The sequence below is a fragment of the Clavelina lepadiformis genome, chromosome 2, assembly GCF_947623445.1.
Source record: "Clavelina lepadiformis chromosome 2, kaClaLepa1.1, whole genome shotgun sequence".
In the NCBI taxonomy this organism is placed as follows: domain Eukaryota; kingdom Metazoa; phylum Chordata; class Ascidiacea; order Aplousobranchia; family Clavelinidae; genus Clavelina; species Clavelina lepadiformis.
The window spans coordinates 22,594,708-22,614,548 of NC_135241.1; the positions used below are offsets into that span (position 1 = coordinate 22,594,708).

Consider the following 19,841-nt stretch of genomic DNA (forward strand, 5'->3'; position numbering starts at 1 on the left):
ATGTCTTGTCGAAACGTAATTGGACTGCGGACACAAAACTAAAATGATCTTCAAGCAGCTTATTTCCAAACCCTGGATTGTTAAATGGAATACTTTGATCTTTCTTTGTTTTTCAGGATAGCCTACAGCCTGTGTAAGGTACCTGTACCAATTAAGGCCCACCTAACACTTTTTTGAAAATAACTCAAGAACCACAAATGAGAATAGGCTGAAAAATCGTATTCTATTAGTAAGGGTATATGACTACAACATATTAAAACCACAATACCTGACAACTCCCCAAAAAATTTTTATAAAGAAATTAAAAATTCCAAAAAATGGGCCTTATTAGGAGCATAGGCTCCTAATAAGGCCCACCAATTTTGTGAGTATTTTGATTCAAAACATAGCTGAAAAATCGTATTAAGCAAATAAAGCAAGACAGCAACCACCAATTTGTGTAAGACAACGACCAACAAACGTGGGTTGAAAAAAAAAGTAACTGCAACAACTTTCCAACTCATGACTGGAACCACTCTTGAAGTCTGGAAATCAATTAACCAAGCATCTTGAATGGGCCTTATTAGGCGCATGTGGCATCCACGAAAAAAATGTCACATTTTTATTATCAGAAAAATTTTAGCAAAAAAAGTGTATTATCCTTTTCAATACTAAGTTGGTTGTTACATGAAAACTTCAGCCGGCTGACAACAGTTCATTTAACCGGCCAAATTCTCACTTACTTTTTTTCTAAATTAACAAAACCACCATAACTGCAAATATCAAATTTTTCTTGTGCTCTAGCGAATCGGTTGATCACGTGGCAAGGATGAAATCTGGTAAACCACCATGAATTTATATTAGTTTTTATATAGGGTTAAAATTTTTCATTTATTTGCACGGGTTTGCGAAATATGAGCAATGGGCCTTATTAGACACAGGTACCTTAGATGTTTGGCATCAGAGACAACTTAACCCTTTGAATCACCGTAATTCAAAAAAATAACAATAACTTAAGTCTACGTAAAAAGACTTTTGTATTTGTTCCCGAAATTGGGTGAATTAAACAAAAAGAATAATCGGTCCAAGAGAACCCATATAATTTAAAGGCATCCAACGAAAATTGATGTTTCCTTGTAAGTTACTGTATTTTTGATTTCTCTGCTGTTATGCTGTTTGGGTAAACGCACGCAGGCGAATTAGTGTACTAGTATGATTCTATCTACGTCCTTTCCACAACCAAATCACACTCAAACAATGGCAAAGTTTTTCTTTTTTCACACCACGATGGTTAGGCTGAAGTACAACAAAACGAAACAATTTTAAGAAAAAAGCTGCAACGCTTAGTGTAATATTGCATTTAAATGGCATAACAAATTGCACAAAAGATTCAAAATAATAAATCAAAATGGGCACATATACTGTACCCAACAACAAAAAGGATTGGAGTGAATGCAGTAGCTAGGGCTGCTAGGCTCACAATATAGGCGGGGATTATACAGTTGTCGATTTATCATCGCTCATCAGTTAGTAAATCTGGACAAACGTATCTGGCGCTTTGGTATAGGTTAAACAGCAGGTTATATGTTTACTATTGCAACATAAATTGTAAATACTATAAACAGGTAAAGAGTAAGTACTAGGTTATGACGACTACAACGTATTCAAGATGACGAAAAGTTTGCTCTGAAAGAAAACAAAAATCTTACACTTTGAGTAACAAATCGGAAAAAATGCAAAATTAACTGCTGCTTGAACTGAACACTCCGCCCCATTCACAAGATTGTCGTGGACAAAAGTAAACACGACGCAGCGTCAGCTTTCATTTTAACTCTGCTTCGAAGCGACGACTTTTTTTAGGCTTAACCATGACCTGAAGTAACCTCTAACGGACCTGAGCTCAGATGGCGTCGCTTTTGAATGAATTGTCCTTGAGATTTTGCGTCTTTCCTTGCAATGACGAAACACTGAAAGAAAAGATGAAGTCGAAGATGGATTCGATTTTTCAGAAAAACTTTAGCAGCAAAGCAACGTACCTTCCAATGTGTTGAAACAGCGACGGTTTGTGAGGAGGCATTTTTAGCTCTCTCCTTTTATTGCATTGTTGGGCGTTCTCGTCATAGCTGCAGACCGCTGACGCAACGTAGTCCAGCTGGAAAAATGAACGATAAAGGTTCAATAAGGTGCAGGCAATAACAAAACCCCCATCAACCAGTCCATGAATGGATCGTAAGGTATGAGCACACCAAAGGAAAACACATGCTGTCGTTTCTAAATTGCTTTTTCATCCCATCAAATGTTTGAAACTTAACAAATCGAAGCACAGCTTAAAAAAATAATTGCAGAAAGGTTATAGGTTAACATAGAAAAACTATATAGCTGACACCTTATAGGGTGCACGTTAAATTCCGAATAACCACATAACACTCGACGAATTTCGGTAGTTTTTTTTGGACACATTGGCTCGGCCTAGGCCTACTCAGCAAAAGTCGTTATGCTCGAAGCGTATACGGCGGAAAAACAAAAATGCTCAACAAAGAATCTTTTCATTCGTGTAAGCTGCCAACATACCTGCAGCCAGTCGAGCGGTTTTTTATTCCAGAACGTGTGGATGAACGAAGCATATGATGGAAGAGTTTCGGCGCGGAAAAGTTTTCCAATCGCTCCCAAATTACAAAAAGAAATATAAAAGTAATTTTCCATCGATCTTCGGTTAGCCTCCTGCATAGAAATCATATTATTCAACCCATGGCACACATTGAGCATAAGGTATAGTTAACTTTTCTTAAAATGACGAAGACTTAATTAGAAAGCAGAAGTGACCTTTAAAAACCAAATTGGGGGTCTTATTATCCTACCGTCACCCACAACGCAGCAACTATTACGTCACCTTCATTATCGCTCCGATGTACCCATGGCTGGCTATGACGTCATCTTCCATCATGAGGTAATATTTAGGTGAAAGGTTATAGATGTACATCATGAGGAAGATTTGATCCAGATTCTGTTTCGATCTCCACTTCACTCGGTCCAGCGCGTCGTTAAAACTGGACTGAAGCACTTTTTCCCAAGGGGGGTAGTAACTTTTAGGTGGACTAATTAGCTGCAAGAGAAATTTGTGAGATTGGCGGGGGTAAAAACAATCGCTAAAAACAAACATATCAAAATGGCCGGCTATTACTCAACAAACTCACAAAAATAGGAACAATACAGTTTGACAGCGTAGTCTAAAAGCAAATATAGTTTTCTTTCGGGATGAGCGATAATCGTGATGTCACCGAAGTAGTACTAAATAATTCAACTCTAAACTTTCAGTTTTCATTCATAAACTTATGTATAGTTACTTAGCCCGTGGTTGTGTAATTTATTGTTGAAGAACTGGATGCTTTAAACGTATACTTTGCTTTGTGGGGCGTTTGACCCAGCCGTTAAAACGTTTTAAAATTAAAATTTAATGATACGGCTGTAAAGGGAATTTATTTCCTTTTTACTTTCTCAGCCGCTTCTGAATTATTAAAGCTCTTCGCTGTTCTCACGATTGATATCGATACAAGTATTGGGCTTGTTTGGGAATAAACACTGAAGTGAAACCTGTAATATCCCATCTTCAATGTGCTTCTGATAACTGCTTTGCAATGAGCGCGAAAGATCACGTAAAAACTCTTTGTCGGTCTCGCCGACGTAAACAAGGATTCTAGAATCAATGGAAAGATCAACCTGATTCTTCAGAAGGGAATCGATTGTTTGCGAAAGATAGGATACTCCCTGCCTCTGCCAGATAGAAAATACAACAAAGATTGAATTGAAATTGAAATCGTTTGTATTGATTTTGAATGCAAACAAATTGCAAAAACACGGCAAATCGTGGTCGTATTGCGCAAACCGCTCGTAGGAGTGAGTAACACTTTTTTTTAACTGAATGATTGTTTCCAATTTCAATCACGGTCGGTTATAATTAGAACTGATGTACAAATTGTGTGAAATGAAAACATCTTATGACATAACAATAACAATCACATTTGCATCATAAACATACCTTCACTGTGGGTATTCCTATTACGACGTCGGCGTTTTTCGGTATCCGACCCAACTCAAAGCCTGGGCTGGGTGCTTTTAGGTCCCCTGAGAGGGGAAATACCGGATCTAAGGGGTGAAAATAGACTTTTTCACCGGGTACAATTGGTTCATCTTTTACGTTTGTAACGAAGCTCTTTGATTCTAACGACTGCAAAAAAGCACAACAAAAAAAATTGTTAACCGTAAACGGATGAGACATATTTGTTTTTAAAGAAAACAAACGTTTGTCAGGAGACCATACTCCATAGGAATAGTCAGTATGTTTTATGGCCACAGTAACACGATCCTGTATAAATTTTAAACTCTGTCTAAGTAACTTTTAGGATGAAGGTTTATATCGCAATAAAACTTTGTTTAATTTGTCTGTTTGGCGGTCGGTTGAGTCAGTGTCGAAAACTTGTATTATTATCAAGTCCAAACTGCAAATAGAAGCAACATCGTTTTTGTTTTTATGACGTAAGAAGAGACCATTGTCAATTGATGTACAGTGTACTCACATATAAAAAAGCGACCTAGCATTTCATATCGGTATATAGCACCGGAAAATGACGCTTGTTTACCTCGCAGAAAATAAAGCACTTACCAGAATAACTTAAATGAAGCGATCATTTCACCGTATGTAGGTCACGCAGCCTGGGGTTAAGGGCCTGTAGGCCCATCTGAAGCCCTATCTAAAACAATGCAAAGTACAATTTTTCAATTTGAATTTGCTTCTAAACAAGTCCGGTCACCTCGCTGAGTTTTTGTATCCGCCGAGATGTAGGACAAAAGGACTTAATGCAGTATTTTGAGAAAATTCTCGTATCTGGAATTCTCGCACCAAATGCTTCAACTTTTTAACAACTTTTTTTCTTGTATTTTTCCAAAAAATCAGCCAAAAAGCCTTAACTTTGAACCAACACAAAACGTCAACTTTAGCCTGAACCTACACTCCGCACACGCCATAACAACAGCAAACTTTCACAGATTAAGGTCACGTGCATGCGCACTGGACCGGAATCATTTATAGTTTTTATATAGTGACGTCTTGCATGCGACCTTCGTCACAATCCCCGGGTTGCCGTTTTAAAACTGCTGAAAATGGTACTACAGGCCCTATAGCGAGAATAGCTCGTTGTAGCCGTCGGGCCGACAACTACGTACGTGCTATCTGGGTTGTAAGATTAAGGATCAGCATCAACTCGTTTTCAATTACTTCCCCGCTACCTGGCATTTTTTTTAACTAACTTACCTCAAATTCTCTGACGCATCGTAATGATTATTTTTGTCATTGCTTGTGGAACGAAAAATGAAATGGTAACCATTATAACGAGATGACTCGGCAAACTAACAATAAACGACGAAAAGAAGCTAAGTCCAATAGCTTAAAACCTGCATGGTTTAAAACGGAATTAATAACAATGAATAATAGCCTACTGGTTAGCACGACCGCTAATCCAAGCATAGCCTACATATGGTACAAACATATAGACGTAAAAATAAAGTAATGTCGGTAAGTATAAAAATACGCAATATTGATAGGTTATTTTTAATTGCATGGGCACTCAGGCGATGTAGTGATTAGAACCTTTGATAATGATGATGGGATGAAAATGCGAGTCCTTATGTCTTGTCGAAACGTAATTGGACTGCGGACACAAAACTAAAATGATCTTCAAGCAGCTTATTTCCAAACCCTGGATTGTTAAATGGAATACTTTGATCTTTCTTTGTTTTTCAGGATAGCCTACAGCCTGTGTAAGGTACCTGTACCAATTAAGGCCCACCTAACACTTTTTTGAAAATAACTCAAGAACCACAAATGAGAATAGGCTGAAAAATCGTATTCTATTAGTAAGGGTATATGACTACAACATATTAAAACCACAATACCTGACAACTCCCCAAAAAATTTTTATAAAGAAATTAAAAATTCCAAAAAATGGGCCTTATTAGGAGCATAGGCTCCTAATAAGGCCCACCAATTTTGTGAGTATTTTGATTCAAAACATAGCTGAAAAATCGTATTAAGCAAATAAAGCAAGACAGCAACCACCAATTTGTGTAAGACAACGACCAACAAACGTGGGTTGAAAAAAAAAGTAACTGCAACAACTTTCCAACTCATGACTGGAACCACTCTTGAAGTCTGGAAATCAATTAACCAAGCATCTTGAATGGGCCTTATTAGGCGCATGTGGCATCCACGAAAAAAATGTCACATTTTTATTATCAGAAAAATTTTAGCAAAAAAAGTGTATTATCCTTTTCAATACTAAGTTGGTTGTTACATGAAAACTTCAGCCGGCTGACAACAGTTCATTTAACCGGCCAAATTCTCACTTACTTTTTTTCTAAATTAACAAAACCACCATAACTGCAAATATCAAATTTTTCTTGTGCTCTAGCGAATCGGTTGATCACGTGGCAAGGATGAAATCTGGTAAACCACCATGAATTTATATTAGTTTTTATATAGGGTTAAAATTTTTCATTTATTTGCACGGGTTTGCGAAATATGAGCAATGGGCCTTATTAGACACAGGTACCTTAGATGTTTGGCATCAGAGACAACTTAACCCTTTGAATCACCGTAATTCAAAAAAATAACAATAACTTAAGTCTACGTAAAAAGACTTTTGTATTTGTTCCCGAAATTGGGTGAATTAAACAAAAAGAATAATCGGTCCAAGAGAACCCATATAATTTAAAGGCATCCAACGAAAATTGATGTTTCCTTGTAAGTTACTGTATTTTTGATTTCTCTGCTGTTATGCTGTTTGGGTAAACGCACGCAGGCGAATTAGTGTACTAGTATGATTCTATCTACGTCCTTTCCACAACCAAATCACACTCAAACAATGGCAAAGTTTTTCTTTTTTCACACCACGATGGTTAGGCTGAAGTACAACAAAACGAAACAATTTTAAGAAAAAAGCTGCAACGCTTAGTGTAATATTGCATTTAAATGGCATAACAAATTGCACAAAAGATTCAAAATAATAAATCAAAATGGGCACATATACTGTACCCAACAACAAAAAGGATTGGAGTGAATGCAGTAGCTAGGGCTGCTAGGCTCACAATATAGGCGGGGATTATACAGTTGTCGATTTATCATCGCTCATCAGTTAGTAAATCTGGACAAACGTATCTGGCGCTTTGGTATAGGTTAAACAGCAGGTTATATGTTTACTATTGCAACATAAATTGTAAATACTATAAACAGGTAAAGAGTAAGTACTAGGTTATGACGACTACAACGTATTCAAGATGACGAAAAGTTTGCTCTGAAAGAAAACAAAAATCTTACACTTTGAGTAACAAATCAGAAAAAATGCAAAATTAACTGCTGCTTGAACTGAACACTCCGCCCCATTCACAAGATTGTCGTGGACAAAAGTAAACACGACGCAGCGTCAGCTTTCATTTTAACTCTGCTTCGAAGCGACGACTTTTTTTAGGCTTAACCATGACCTGAAGTAACCTCTAACGGACCTGAGCTCAGATGGCGTCGCTTTTGAATGAATTGTCCTTGAGATTTTGCGTCTTTCCTTGCAATGACGAAACACTGAAAGAAAAGATGAAGTCGAAGATGGATTCGATTTTTCAGAAAAACTTTAGCAGCAAAGCAACGTACCTTCCAATGTGTTGAAACAGCGACGGTTTGTGAGGAGGCATTTTTAGCTCTCTCCTTTTATTGCATTGTTGGGCGTTCTCGTCATAGCTGCAGACCGCTGACGCAACGTAGTCCAGCTGGAAAAATGAACGATAAAGGTTCAATAAGGTGCAGGCAATAACAAAACCCCCATCAACCAGTCCATGAATGGATCGTAAGGTATGAGCACACCAAAGGAAAACACATGCTGTCGTTTCTAAATTGCTTTTTCATCCCATCAAATGTTTGAAACTTAACAAATCGAAGCACAGCTTAAAAAAATAATTGCAGAAAGGTTATAGGTTAACATAGAAAAACTATATAGCTGACACCTTATAGGGTGCACGTTAAATTCCGAATAACCACATAACACTCGACGAATTTCGGTAGTTTTTTTTGGACACATTGGCTCGGCCTAGGCCTACTCAGCAAAAGTCGTTATGCTCGAAGCGTATACGGCGGAAAAACAAAAATGCTCAACAAAGAATCTTTTCATTCGTGTAAGCTGCCAACATACCTGCAGCCAGTCGAGCGGTTTTTTATTCCAGAACGTGTGGATGAACGAAGCATATGATGGAAGAGTTTCGGCGCGGAAAAGTTTTCCAATCGCTCCCAAATTACAAAAAGAAATATAAAAGTAATTTTCCATCGATCTTCGGTTAGCCTCCTGCATAGAAATCATATTATTCAACCCATGGCACACATTGAGCATAAGGTATAGTTAACTTTTCTTAAAATGACGAAGACTTAATTAGAAAGCAGAAGTGACCTTTAAAAACCAAATTGGGGGTCTTATTATCCTACCGTCACCCACAACGCAGCAACTATTACGTCACCTTCATTATCGCTCCGATGTACCCATGGCTGGCTATGACGTCATCTTCCATCATGAGGTAATATTTAGGTGAAAGGTTATAGATGTACATCATGAGGAAGATTTGATCCAGATTCTGTTTCGATCTCCACTTCACTCGGTCCAGCGCGTCGTTAAAACTGGACTGAAGCACTTTTTCCCAAGGGGGGTAGTAACTTTTAGGTGGACTAATTAGCTGCAAGAGAAATTTGTGAGATTGGCGGGGGTAAAAACAATCGCTAAAAACAAACATATCAAAATGGCCGGCTATTACTCAACAAACTCACAAAAATAGGAACAATACAGTTTGACAGCGTAGTCTAAAAGCAAATATAGTTTTCTTTCGGGATGAGCGATAATCGTGATGTCACCGAAGTAGTACTAAATAATTCAACTCTAAACTTTCAGTTTTCATTCATAAACTTATGTATAGTTACTTAGCCCGTGGTTGTGTAATTTATTGTTGAAGAACTGGATGCTTTAAACGTATACTTTGCTTTGTGGGGCGTTTGACCCAGCCGTTAAAACGTTTTAAAATTAAAATTTAATGATACGGCTGTAAAGGGAATTTATTTCCTTTTTACTTTCTCAGCCGCTTCTGAATTATTAAAGCTCTTCGCTGTTCTCACGATTGATATCGATACAAGTATTGGGCTTGTTTGGGAATAAACACTGAAGTGAAACCTGTAATATCCCATCTTCAATGTGCTTCTGATAACTGCTTTGCAATGAGCGCGAAAGATCACGTAAAAACTCTTTGTCGGTCTCGCCGACGTAAACAAGGATTCTAGAATCAATGGAAAGATCAACCTGATTCTTCAGAAGGGAATCGATTGTTTGCGAAAGATAGGATACTCCCTGCCTCTGCCAGATAGAAAATACAACAAAGATTGAATTGAAATTGAAATCGTTTGTATTGATTTTGAATGCAAACAAATTGCAAAAACACGGCAAATCGTGGTCGTATTGCGCAAACCGCTCGTAGGAGTGAGTAACACTTTTTTTTAACTGAATGATTGTTTCCAATTTCAATCACGGTCGGTTATAATTAGAACTGATGTACAAATTGTGTGAAATGAAAACATCTTATGACATAACAATAACAATCACATTTGCATCATAAACATACCTTCACTGTGGGTATTCCTATTACGACGTCGGCGTTTTTCGGTATCCGACCCAACTCAAAGCCTGGGCTGGGTGCTTTTAGGTCCCCTGAGAGGGGAAATACCGGATCTAAGGGGTGAAAATAGACTTTTTCACCGGGTACAATTGGTTCATCTTTTACGTTTGTAACGAAGCTCTTTGATTCTAACGACTGCAAAAAAGCACAACAAAAAAAATTGTTAACCGTAAACGGATGAGACATATTTGTTTTTAAAGAAAACAAACGTTTGTCAGGAGACCATACTCCATAGGAATAGTCAGTATGTTTTATGGCCACAGTAACACGATCCTGTATAAATTTTAAACTCTGTCTAAGTAACTTTTAGGATGAAGGTTTATATCGCAATAAAACTTTGTTTAATTTGTCTGTTTGGCGGTCGGTTGAGTCAGTGTCGAAAACTTGTATTATTATCAAGTCCAAACTGCAAATAGAAGCAACATCGTTTTTGTTTTTATGACGTAAGAAGAGACCATTGTCAATTGATGTACAGTGTACTCACATATAAAAAAGCGACCTAGCATTTCATATCGGTATATAGCACCGGAAAATGACGCTTGTTTACCTCGCAGAAAATAAAGCACTTACCAGAATAACTTAAATGAAGCGATCATTTCACCGTATGTAGGTCACGCAGCCTGGGGTTAAGGGCCTGTAGGCCCATCTGAAGCCCTATCTAAAACAATGCAAAGTACAATTTTTCAATTTGAATTTGCTTCTAAACAAGTCCGGTCACCTCGCTGAGTTTTTGTATCCGCCGAGATGTAGGACAAAAGGACTTAATGCAGTATTTTGAGAAAATTCTCGTATCTGGAATTCTCGCACCAAATGCTTCAACTTTTTAACAACTTTTTTTCTTGTATTTTTCCAAAAAATCAGCCAAAAAGCCTTAACTTTGAACCAACACAAAACGTCAACTTTAGCCTGAACCTACACTCCGCACACGCCATAACAACAGCAAACTTTCACAGATTAAGGTCACGTGCATGCGCACTGGACCGGAATCATTTATAGTTTTTATATAGTGACGTCTTGCATGCGACCTTCGTCACAATCCCCGGGTTGCCGTTTTAAAACTGCTGAAAATGGTACTACAGGCCCTATAGCGAGAATAGCTCGTTGTAGCCGTCGGGCCGACAACTACGTACGTGCTATCTGGGTTGTAAGATTAAGGATCAGCATCAACTCGTTTTCAATTACTTCCCCGCTACCTGGCATTTTTTTTAACTAACTTACCTCAAATTCTCTGACGCATCGTAATGATTATTTTTGTCATTGCTTGTGGAACGAAAAATGAAATGGTAACCATTATAACGAGATGACTCGGCAAACTAACAATAAACGACGAAAAGAAGCTAAGTCCAATAGCTTAAAACCTGCATGGTTTAAAACGGAATTAATAACAATGAATAATAGCCTACTGGTTAGCACGACCGCTAATCCAAGCATAGCCTACATATGGTACAAACATATAGACGTAAAAATAAAGTAATGTCGGTAAGTATAAAAATACGCAATATTGATAGGTTATTTTTAATTGCATGGGCACTCAGGCGATGTAGTGATTAGAACCTTTGATAATGATGATGGGATGAAAATGCGAGTCCTTATGTCTTGTCGAAACGTAATTGGACTGCGGACACAAAACTAAAATGATCTTCAAGCAGCTTATTTCCAAACCCTGGATTGTTAAATGGAATACTTTGATCTTTCTTTGTTTTTCAGGATAGCCTACAGCCTGTGTAAGGTACCTGTACCAATTAAGGCCCACCTAACACTTTTTTGAAAATAACTCAAGAACCACAAATGAGAATAGGCTGAAAAATCGTATTCTATTAGTAAGGGTATATGACTACAACATATTAAAACCACAATACCTGAAAACGCCCCAAAAAAATTTTATAAAGAAATTAAAAATTCCAAAAAATGGGCCTTATTAGGAGCATAGGCTCCTAATAAGGCCCACCAATTTTGTGAGTATTTTGATTCAAAACATAGCTGAAAAATCGTATTAAGCAAATAAAGCAAGACAGCAACCACCAATTTGTGTAAGACAACGACCAACAAACGTGGGTTGAAAAAAAAAAGTAACTGCAACAACTTGCCAACTGATGACTGGAACCACTCTTGAAGTCTGGAAATCAATTAACCAAGCATCTTGAATGGGCCTTATTAGGCGCATGTGGCATCCACGAAAAAAATGTCACATTTTTATTATCAGAAAAATTTTAGCAAAAAAAGTGTATTATCCTTTTCAATACTAAGTTGGTTGTTACATGAAAATTTCAGCCGGCTGACAACAGTTCATTTAACCGGCCAAATTCTCACTTACTTTTTTTCTAAATTAACAAAACCACCATAACTGCAAATATCAAATTTTTCTTGTGCTCTAGCGAATCGGTTGATCACGTGGCAAGGATGAAATCTGGTAAACCATCATGAATTTATATTAGTTTTTATATAGGGTTAAAATTTTTCATTTATTTGCACGGGTTTGCGAAATATGAACAATGGGCCTTATTAGACACAGGTACCTTAGATGTTTGGCATCAGAGACAACTTAAACCTTTGAATCACCGTAATTCAAAAAAATAACAATAACTTAAGTCTACGTAAAAAGACTTTTGTATTTGTTCCCGAAATTGGGTGAATTAAACAAAAAGAATAATCGGTCCAAGAGAACCCATATAATTTAAAGGCATCCAACGAAAATTGATGTTTCCTTGTAAGTTACTGTATTTTTGATTTCTCTGCTGTTATGCTGTTTGGGTAAACGCACGCAGGCGAATTAGTGTACTAGTATGATTCTATCTACGTCCTCTCCACAACCAAATCACACTCAAACAATGGCAAAGTTTTTCTTTTTTCACACCACGATGGTTAGGCTGAAGTACAACAAAACGAAACAATTTTAAGAAAAAAGCTGCAACGCTTAGTGTAATATTGCATTTAAATGGCATAACAAATTGCACAAAAGATTCAAAATAATAAATCAAAATGGGCACATATACTGTACCCAACAACAAAAAGGATTGGAGTGAATGCAGTAGCTAGGGCTGCTAGGCTCACAATATAGGCGGGGATTATACAGTTGTCGATTTATCATCGCTCATCAGTTAGTAAATCTGGACAAACGTATCTGGCGCTTTGGTATAGGTTAAACAGCAGGTTATATGTTTACTATTGCAACATAAATTGTAAATACTATAAACAGGTAAAGAGCAAGTACTAGGTTATGACGACTACAACGTATTCAAGATGACGAAAAGTTTGCTCTGAAAGAAAACAAAAATCTTACACTTTGAGTAACAAATCGGAAAAAATGCAAAATTAACTGCTGCTTGAACTGAACACTCCGCCCCATTCACAAGATTGTCGTGGACAAAAGTAAACACGAAGCAGCGTCAGCTTTCATTTTAACTCTGCTTCGAAGCGACGACTTTTTTTAGGCTTAACCATGACCTGAAGTAACCTCTAACGGACCTGAGCTCAGATGGCGTCGCTTTTGAATGAATTGTCCTTGAGATTTTGCGTCTTTCCTTGCAATGACGAAACACTGAAAGAAAAGATGAAGTCGAAGATGGATTCGATTTTTCAGAAAAACTTTAGCAGCAAAGCAACGTACCTTCCAATGTGTTGAAACAGCGACGGTTTGTGAGGAGGCATTTTTAGCTCTCTCCTTTTATTGCATTGTTGGGCGTTCTCGTCATAGCTGCAGACCGCTGACGCAACGTAGTCCAGCTGGAAAAATGAACGATAAAGGTTCAATAAGGTGCAGGCAATAACAAAACCCCCATCAACCAGTCCATGAATGGATCGTAAGGTATGAGCACACCAAAGGAAAACACATGCTGTCGTTTCTAAATTGCTTTTTCATCCCATCAAATGTTTGAAACTTAACAAATCGAAGCACAGCTTAAAAAAATAATTGCAGAAAGGTTATAGGTTAACATAGAAAAACTATATAGCTGACACCTTATAGGGTGCACGTTAAATTCCGAATAACCACATAACACTCGACGAATTTCGGTAGTTTTTTTTGGACACATTGGCTCGGCCTAGGCCTACTCAGCAAAAGTCGTTATGCTCGAAGCGTATACGGCGGAAAAACAAAAATGCTCAACAAAGAATCTTTTCATTCGTGTAAGCTGCCAACATACCTGCAGCCAGTCGAGCGGTTTTTTATTCCAGAACGTGTGGATGAACGAAGCATATGATGGAAGAGTTTCGGCGCGGAAAAGTTTTCCAATCGCTCCCAAATTACAAAAAGAAATATAAAAGTAATTTTCCATCGATCTTCGGTTAGCCTCCTGCATAGAAATCATATTATTCAACCCATGGCACACATTGAGCATAAGGTATAGTTAACTTTTCTTAAAATGACGAAGACTTAATTAGAAAGCAGAAGTGACCTTTAAAAACCAAATTGGGGGTCTTATTATCCTACCGTCACCCACAACGCAGCAACTATTACGTCACCTTCATTATCGCTCCGATGTACCCATGGCTGGCTATGACGTCATCTTCCATCATGAGGTAATATTTAGGTGAAAGGTTATAGATGTACATCATGAGGAAGATTTGATCCAGATTCTGTTTCGATCTCCACTTCACTCGGTCCAGCGCGTCGTTAAAACTGGACTGAAGCACTTTTTCCCAAGGGGGGTAGTAACTTTTAGGTGGACTAATTAGCTGCAAGAGAAATTTGTGAGATTGGCGGGGGTAAAAACAATCGCTAAAAACAAACATATCAAAATGGCCGGCTATTACTCAACAAACTCACAAAAATAGGAACAATACAGTTTGACAGCGTAGTCTAAAAGCAAATATAGTTTTCTTTCGGGATGAGCGATAATCGTGATGTCACCGAAGTAGTACTAAATAATTCAACTCTAAACTTTCAGTTTTCATTCATAAACTTATGTATAGTTACTTAGCCCGTGGTTGTGTAATTTATTGTTGAAGAACTGGATGCTTTAAACGTATACTTTGCTTTGTGGGGCGTTTGACCCAGCCGTTAAAACGTTTTAAAATTAAAATTTAATGATACGGCTGTAAAGGGAATTTATTTCCTTTTTACTTTCTCAGCCGCTTCTGAATTATTAAAGCTCTTCGCTGTTCTCACGATTGATATCGATACAAGTATTGGGCTTGTTTGGGAATAAACACTGAAGTGAAACCTGTAATATCCCATCTTCAATGTGCTTCCGATAACTGCTTTGCAATGAGCGCGAAAGATCACGTAAAAACTCTTCGTCAGTCTCGCCGACGTAAACAAGGATTCTAGAATCAACAGAACGATCAACCTGATTCTTCAGAAGGGAATCGATTGTTTGCGAGAGATAGGATACTCCCTGCCTCTGCCAGACAAAAAATAGAACAAAGATTGAATTGAAAGCAAATTGAAATCGTTTGTATTGATTTTGAATGCAAACAAATTGCAAAAACACCGCAAATAGCGGTCGTATTGCGCAAATCGCTCGTAGGAGTGAGTAACACTTTTTTTAACTGAATGATTGTTTCCAATTTCAATCACGGTCGGTTATAATTAGAACTGATGTACAAATTGTGTGAAATGAAAACATCTTATGACATAACAATAACAATCACATTTGCATCATAAACATACCTTCACTGTGGGTATTCCTATTACGACGTCGGCGTTTTTCGGTATCCGACCCAACTCAAAGCCTGGGCTGGGTGCTTTTAGGTCCCCTGAGAGGGGAAATACCGGATCTAAGGGGTGAAAATAGACTTTTTCACCGGGTACAATTGGTTCATCTTTTACGTTTGTAACGAAGCTCTTTGATTCTAACGACTGCAAAAAAGCACAACAAAAAAAATTGTTAACCGTAAACGGATGAGACATATTTGTTTTTAAAGAAAACAAACGTTTGTCAGGAGACCATACTCCATAGGAATAGTCAGTATGTTTTATGGCCACAGTAACACGATCCTGTATAAATTTTAAACTCTGTCTAAGTAACTTTTAGGATGAAGGTTTATATCGCAATAAAACTTTGTTTAATTTGTCTGTTTGGCGGTCGGTTGAGTCAGTGTCGAAAACTTGTATTATTATCAAGTCCAAACTGCAAATAGAAGCAACATCGTTTTTGTTTTTATGACGTAAGAAGAGACCATTGTCAATTGATGTACAGTGTACTCACATATAAAAAAGCGACCTAGCATTTCATATCGGTATATAGCACCGGAAAATGACGCTTGTTTACCTCGCAGAAAATAAAGCACTTACCAGAATAACTTAAATGAAGCGATCATTTCACCGTATGTAGGTCACGCAGCCTGGGGTTAAGGGCCTGTAGGCCCATCTGAAGCCCTATCTAAAACAATGCAAAGTACAATTTTTCAATTTGAATTTGCTTCTAAACAAGCCCGGTCACCTCGCTGAGTTTTTGTATCCGCCGAGATGTAGGACAAAAGGACTTAATGCAGTATTTTGAGAAAATTCTCGTATCTGGAATTCTCGCACCAAATGCTTCAACTTTTTAACAACTTTTTTTCTTGTATTTTTCCAAAAAATCAGCCAAAAAGCCTTAACTTTGAACCAACACAAAACGTCAACTTTAGCCTGAACCTACACTCCGCACACGCCATAACAACAGCAAACTTTCACAGATTAAGGTCACGTGCATGCGCACTGGACCGGAATCATTTATAGTTTTTATATAGTGACGTCTTGCATGCGACCTTCGTCACAATCCCCGGGTTGCCGTTTTAAAACTGCTGAAAATGGTACTACAGGCCCTATAGCGAGAATAGCTCGTTGTAGCCGTCGGGCCGACAACTACGTACGTGCTATCTGGGTTGTAAGATTAAGGATCAGCATCAACTCGTTTTCAATTACTTCCCCGCTACCTGGCATTTTTTTTAACTAACTTACCTCAAATTCTCTGACGCATCGTAATGATTATTTTTGTCATTGCTTGTGGAACGAAAAATGAAATGGTAACCATTATAACGAGATGACTCGGCAAACTAACAATAAACGACGAAAAGAAGCTAAGTCCAATAGCTTAAAACCTGCATGGTTTAAAACGGAATTAATAACAATGAATAATACTGGTTAGCACGACCGCTAATCCAAGCATAGCCTACATATGGTACAAACATATAGACGTAAAAATAAAGTAATGTCGGTAAGTATAAAAATACGCAATATTGATAGGTTATTTTTAATTGCATGGGCACTCAGGCGATGTAGTGATTAGAACCTTTGATAATGATGATGGGATGAAAATGCGAGTCCTTATGTCTTGTCGAAACGTAATTGGACTGCGGACACAAAACTAAAATGATCTTCAAGCAGCTTATTTCCAAACCCTGGATTGTTAAATGGAATACTTTGATCTTTCTTTGTTTTTCAGGATAGCCTACAGCCTGTGTAAGGTACCTGTACCAATTAAGGCCCACCTAACACTTTTGTGAAAATAACTCAAGAACCACAAATGAGAATAGGCTGAAAAATCGTATTCTATTAGTAAGGGTATATGACTACAACATATTAAAACCACAATACCTGAAAACGCCCCAAAAAAATTTTATAAAGAAATTAAAAATTCCAAAAAATGGGCCTTATTAGGAGCATAGGCTCCTAATAAGGCCTACCAATTTTGTGAGTATTTTGATTCAAAACATAGCTGAAAAATCGTATTAAGTAAATAAAGCAAGACAGCAACCACCAATTTGTGTAAGACAACGACCAACAAACGTGGGTTGAAAAAAAAAAGTAACTGCAACAACTTGCCAACTGATGACTGGAACCACTCTTGAAGTCTGGAAATCAATTAACCAAGCATCTTGAATGGGCCTTATTAGGCGCATGTGGCATCTACGAAAAAAATGTCACATTTTTATTATCAGAAAAATTTTAGCAAAAAAAGTGTATTATCCTTTTCAATACTAAGTTGGTTGTTACATGAAAACTTCAGCCGGCTGACAACAGTTCATTTAACCGGCCAAATTCTCACTTACTTTTTTTCTAAATTAACAAAACCACCATAACTGCAAATATCAAATTTTTCTTGTGCTCTAGCGAATCGGTTGATCACGTGGCAAGGATGAAATCTGGTAAACCATCATGAATTTATATTATTTTTTATATAGGGTTAAAATTTTTCATTTATTTGCACGGGTTTGCGAAATATGAGCAATGGGCCTTATTAGACACAGGTACCTTAGATGTTTGGCATCAGAGACAACTTAACCCTTTGAATCACCGTAATTCAAAAAAATAACAATAACTTAAGTCTACGTAAAAAGACTTTTGTATTTGTTCCCGAAATTGGGTGAATTAAACAAAAAGAATAATCGGTCCAAGAGAACCCATATAATTTAAAGGCATCCAACGAAAATTGATGTTTCCTTGTAAGTTACTGTATTTTTGATTTCTCTGCTGTTATGCTGTTTGGGTAAACGCACGCAGGCGAATTAGTGTACTAGTATGATTCTATCTACGTCCTCTCCACAACCAAATCACACTCAAACAATGGCAAAGTTTTTCTTTTTTCACACCACGATGGTTAGGCTGAAGTACAACAAAACGAAACAATTTTAAGAAAAAAGCTGCAACGCTTAGTGTAATATTGCATTTAAATGGCATAACAAATTGCACAAAAGATTCAAAATAATAAATCAAAATGGGCACATATACTGTACCCAACAACAAAAAGGATTGGAGTGAATGCAGTAGCTAGGGCTGCTAGGCTCACAATATAGGCGGGGATTATACAGTTGTCGATTTATCATCGCACATCAGTTAGTAAATCTGGACAAACGTATCTGGCGCTTTGGTATAGGTTAAACAGCAGGTTATATGTTTACTATTGCAACATAAATTGTAAATACTATAAACAGGTAAAGAGCAAGTACTAGGTTATGACGACTACAACGTATTCAAGATGACGAAAAGTTTGCTCTGAAAGAAAACAAAAATCTTACACTTTGAGTAACAAATCAGAAAAAATGCAAAATTAACTGCTGCTTGAACTGAACACTCCGCCCCATTCACAAGATTGTCGTGGACAAAAGTAAACACGACGCAGCGTCAGCTTTCATTTTAACTCTGCTTCGAAGCGACGACTTTTTTTAGGCTTAACCATGACCTGAAGTAACCTCTAACGGACCTGAGCTCAGATGGCGTCGCTTTTGAATGAATTGTCCTTGAGATTTTGCGTCTTTCCTTGCAATGACGAAACACTGAAAGAAAAGATGAAGTCGAAGATGGATTCGATTTTTCAGAAAAACTTTAGCAGCAAAGCAATGTACCTTCCAATGTGTTGAAACAGCGACGGTTTGTGAGGAGGCATTTTTAGCTCTCTCCTTTTATTGCATTGTTGGGCGTTCTCGTCATAGCTGCAGACCGCTGACGCAACGTAGTCCAGCTGGAAAAATGAACGATAAAGGTTCAATAAGGTGCAGGCAATAACAAAACCCCCATCAACCAGTCCATGAATGGATCGTAAGGTATGAGCACACCAAAGGAAAACACATGCTGTCGTTTCTAAATTGCTTTTTCATCCCATCAAATGTTTTAAACTTAACAAATCGAAGCACAGCTTAAAAAATACAAGTGCAGAAAGGTTATAGGTTAACATAGAAAAACTATATAGCTGACACCTTATAGGGTGCACGTTAAATTCCTAATAACCACATAACACTTGACGAATTTCGGTAGTTTTTTTTGGACACATTGGCTCGGCTTAGGCCAATTCAGCAAAAGTCGTTATGCTCGAAGCGTATACGGCGGAAAAACAAAAATGCGTAACAAAGAATCTTTTCATTCGTGTAAGCTGCCAACATACCTGCAGCCAGTCGAGCGGCTTTTTATTCCAGAACGTGTGGATGAACGAAGCATATGATGGAAGAGTTTCGGCGCGGAAAAGTTTTCCAATCGCTCCCAAATTACAAAAAGAAATATAAAAGTAATTTTCCATCGATCTTCGGTTAGCCTCCTGCATAGAAATCATATTAATCAACCTGTGTCACACATTGAGCATAAGGTGTGGTTAACTTTTCTTAAAATGACGACGACTTAATTAGCAAGCAGAAGTGACCTTTGAAAACCAAATGGGTTTCTTATCATCCTGCGGTCACCCACAACGCAGCAACTA

At 37.6% G+C, this 19,841-nt stretch overlaps 1 protein-coding gene across 1 annotated transcript; it reads right to left on the bottom strand.

The window, feature by feature from the left end:
• Positions 1-1,879: 1,879 nt before the first annotated feature.
• Positions 1,880-4,302, bottom strand: LOC143444940 (alpha-1,3-mannosyl-glycoprotein 4-beta-N-acetylglucosaminyltransferase A-like). Its single transcript, XM_076943732.1, has 7 exons — positions 4,279-4,302; positions 4,016-4,204; positions 3,571-3,750; positions 2,870-3,082; positions 2,551-2,700; positions 2,016-2,131; positions 1,880-1,946 (listed from the first exon to the last, which is right to left on the bottom strand). The coding sequence occupies exons 1-7, from the start codon at positions 4,300-4,302 to the stop codon at positions 1,880-1,882; spliced, it is 939 nt and encodes a 312-aa protein (XP_076799847.1).
• Between the last annotated feature and the right edge of the window lie 15,539 nt (positions 4,303-19,841).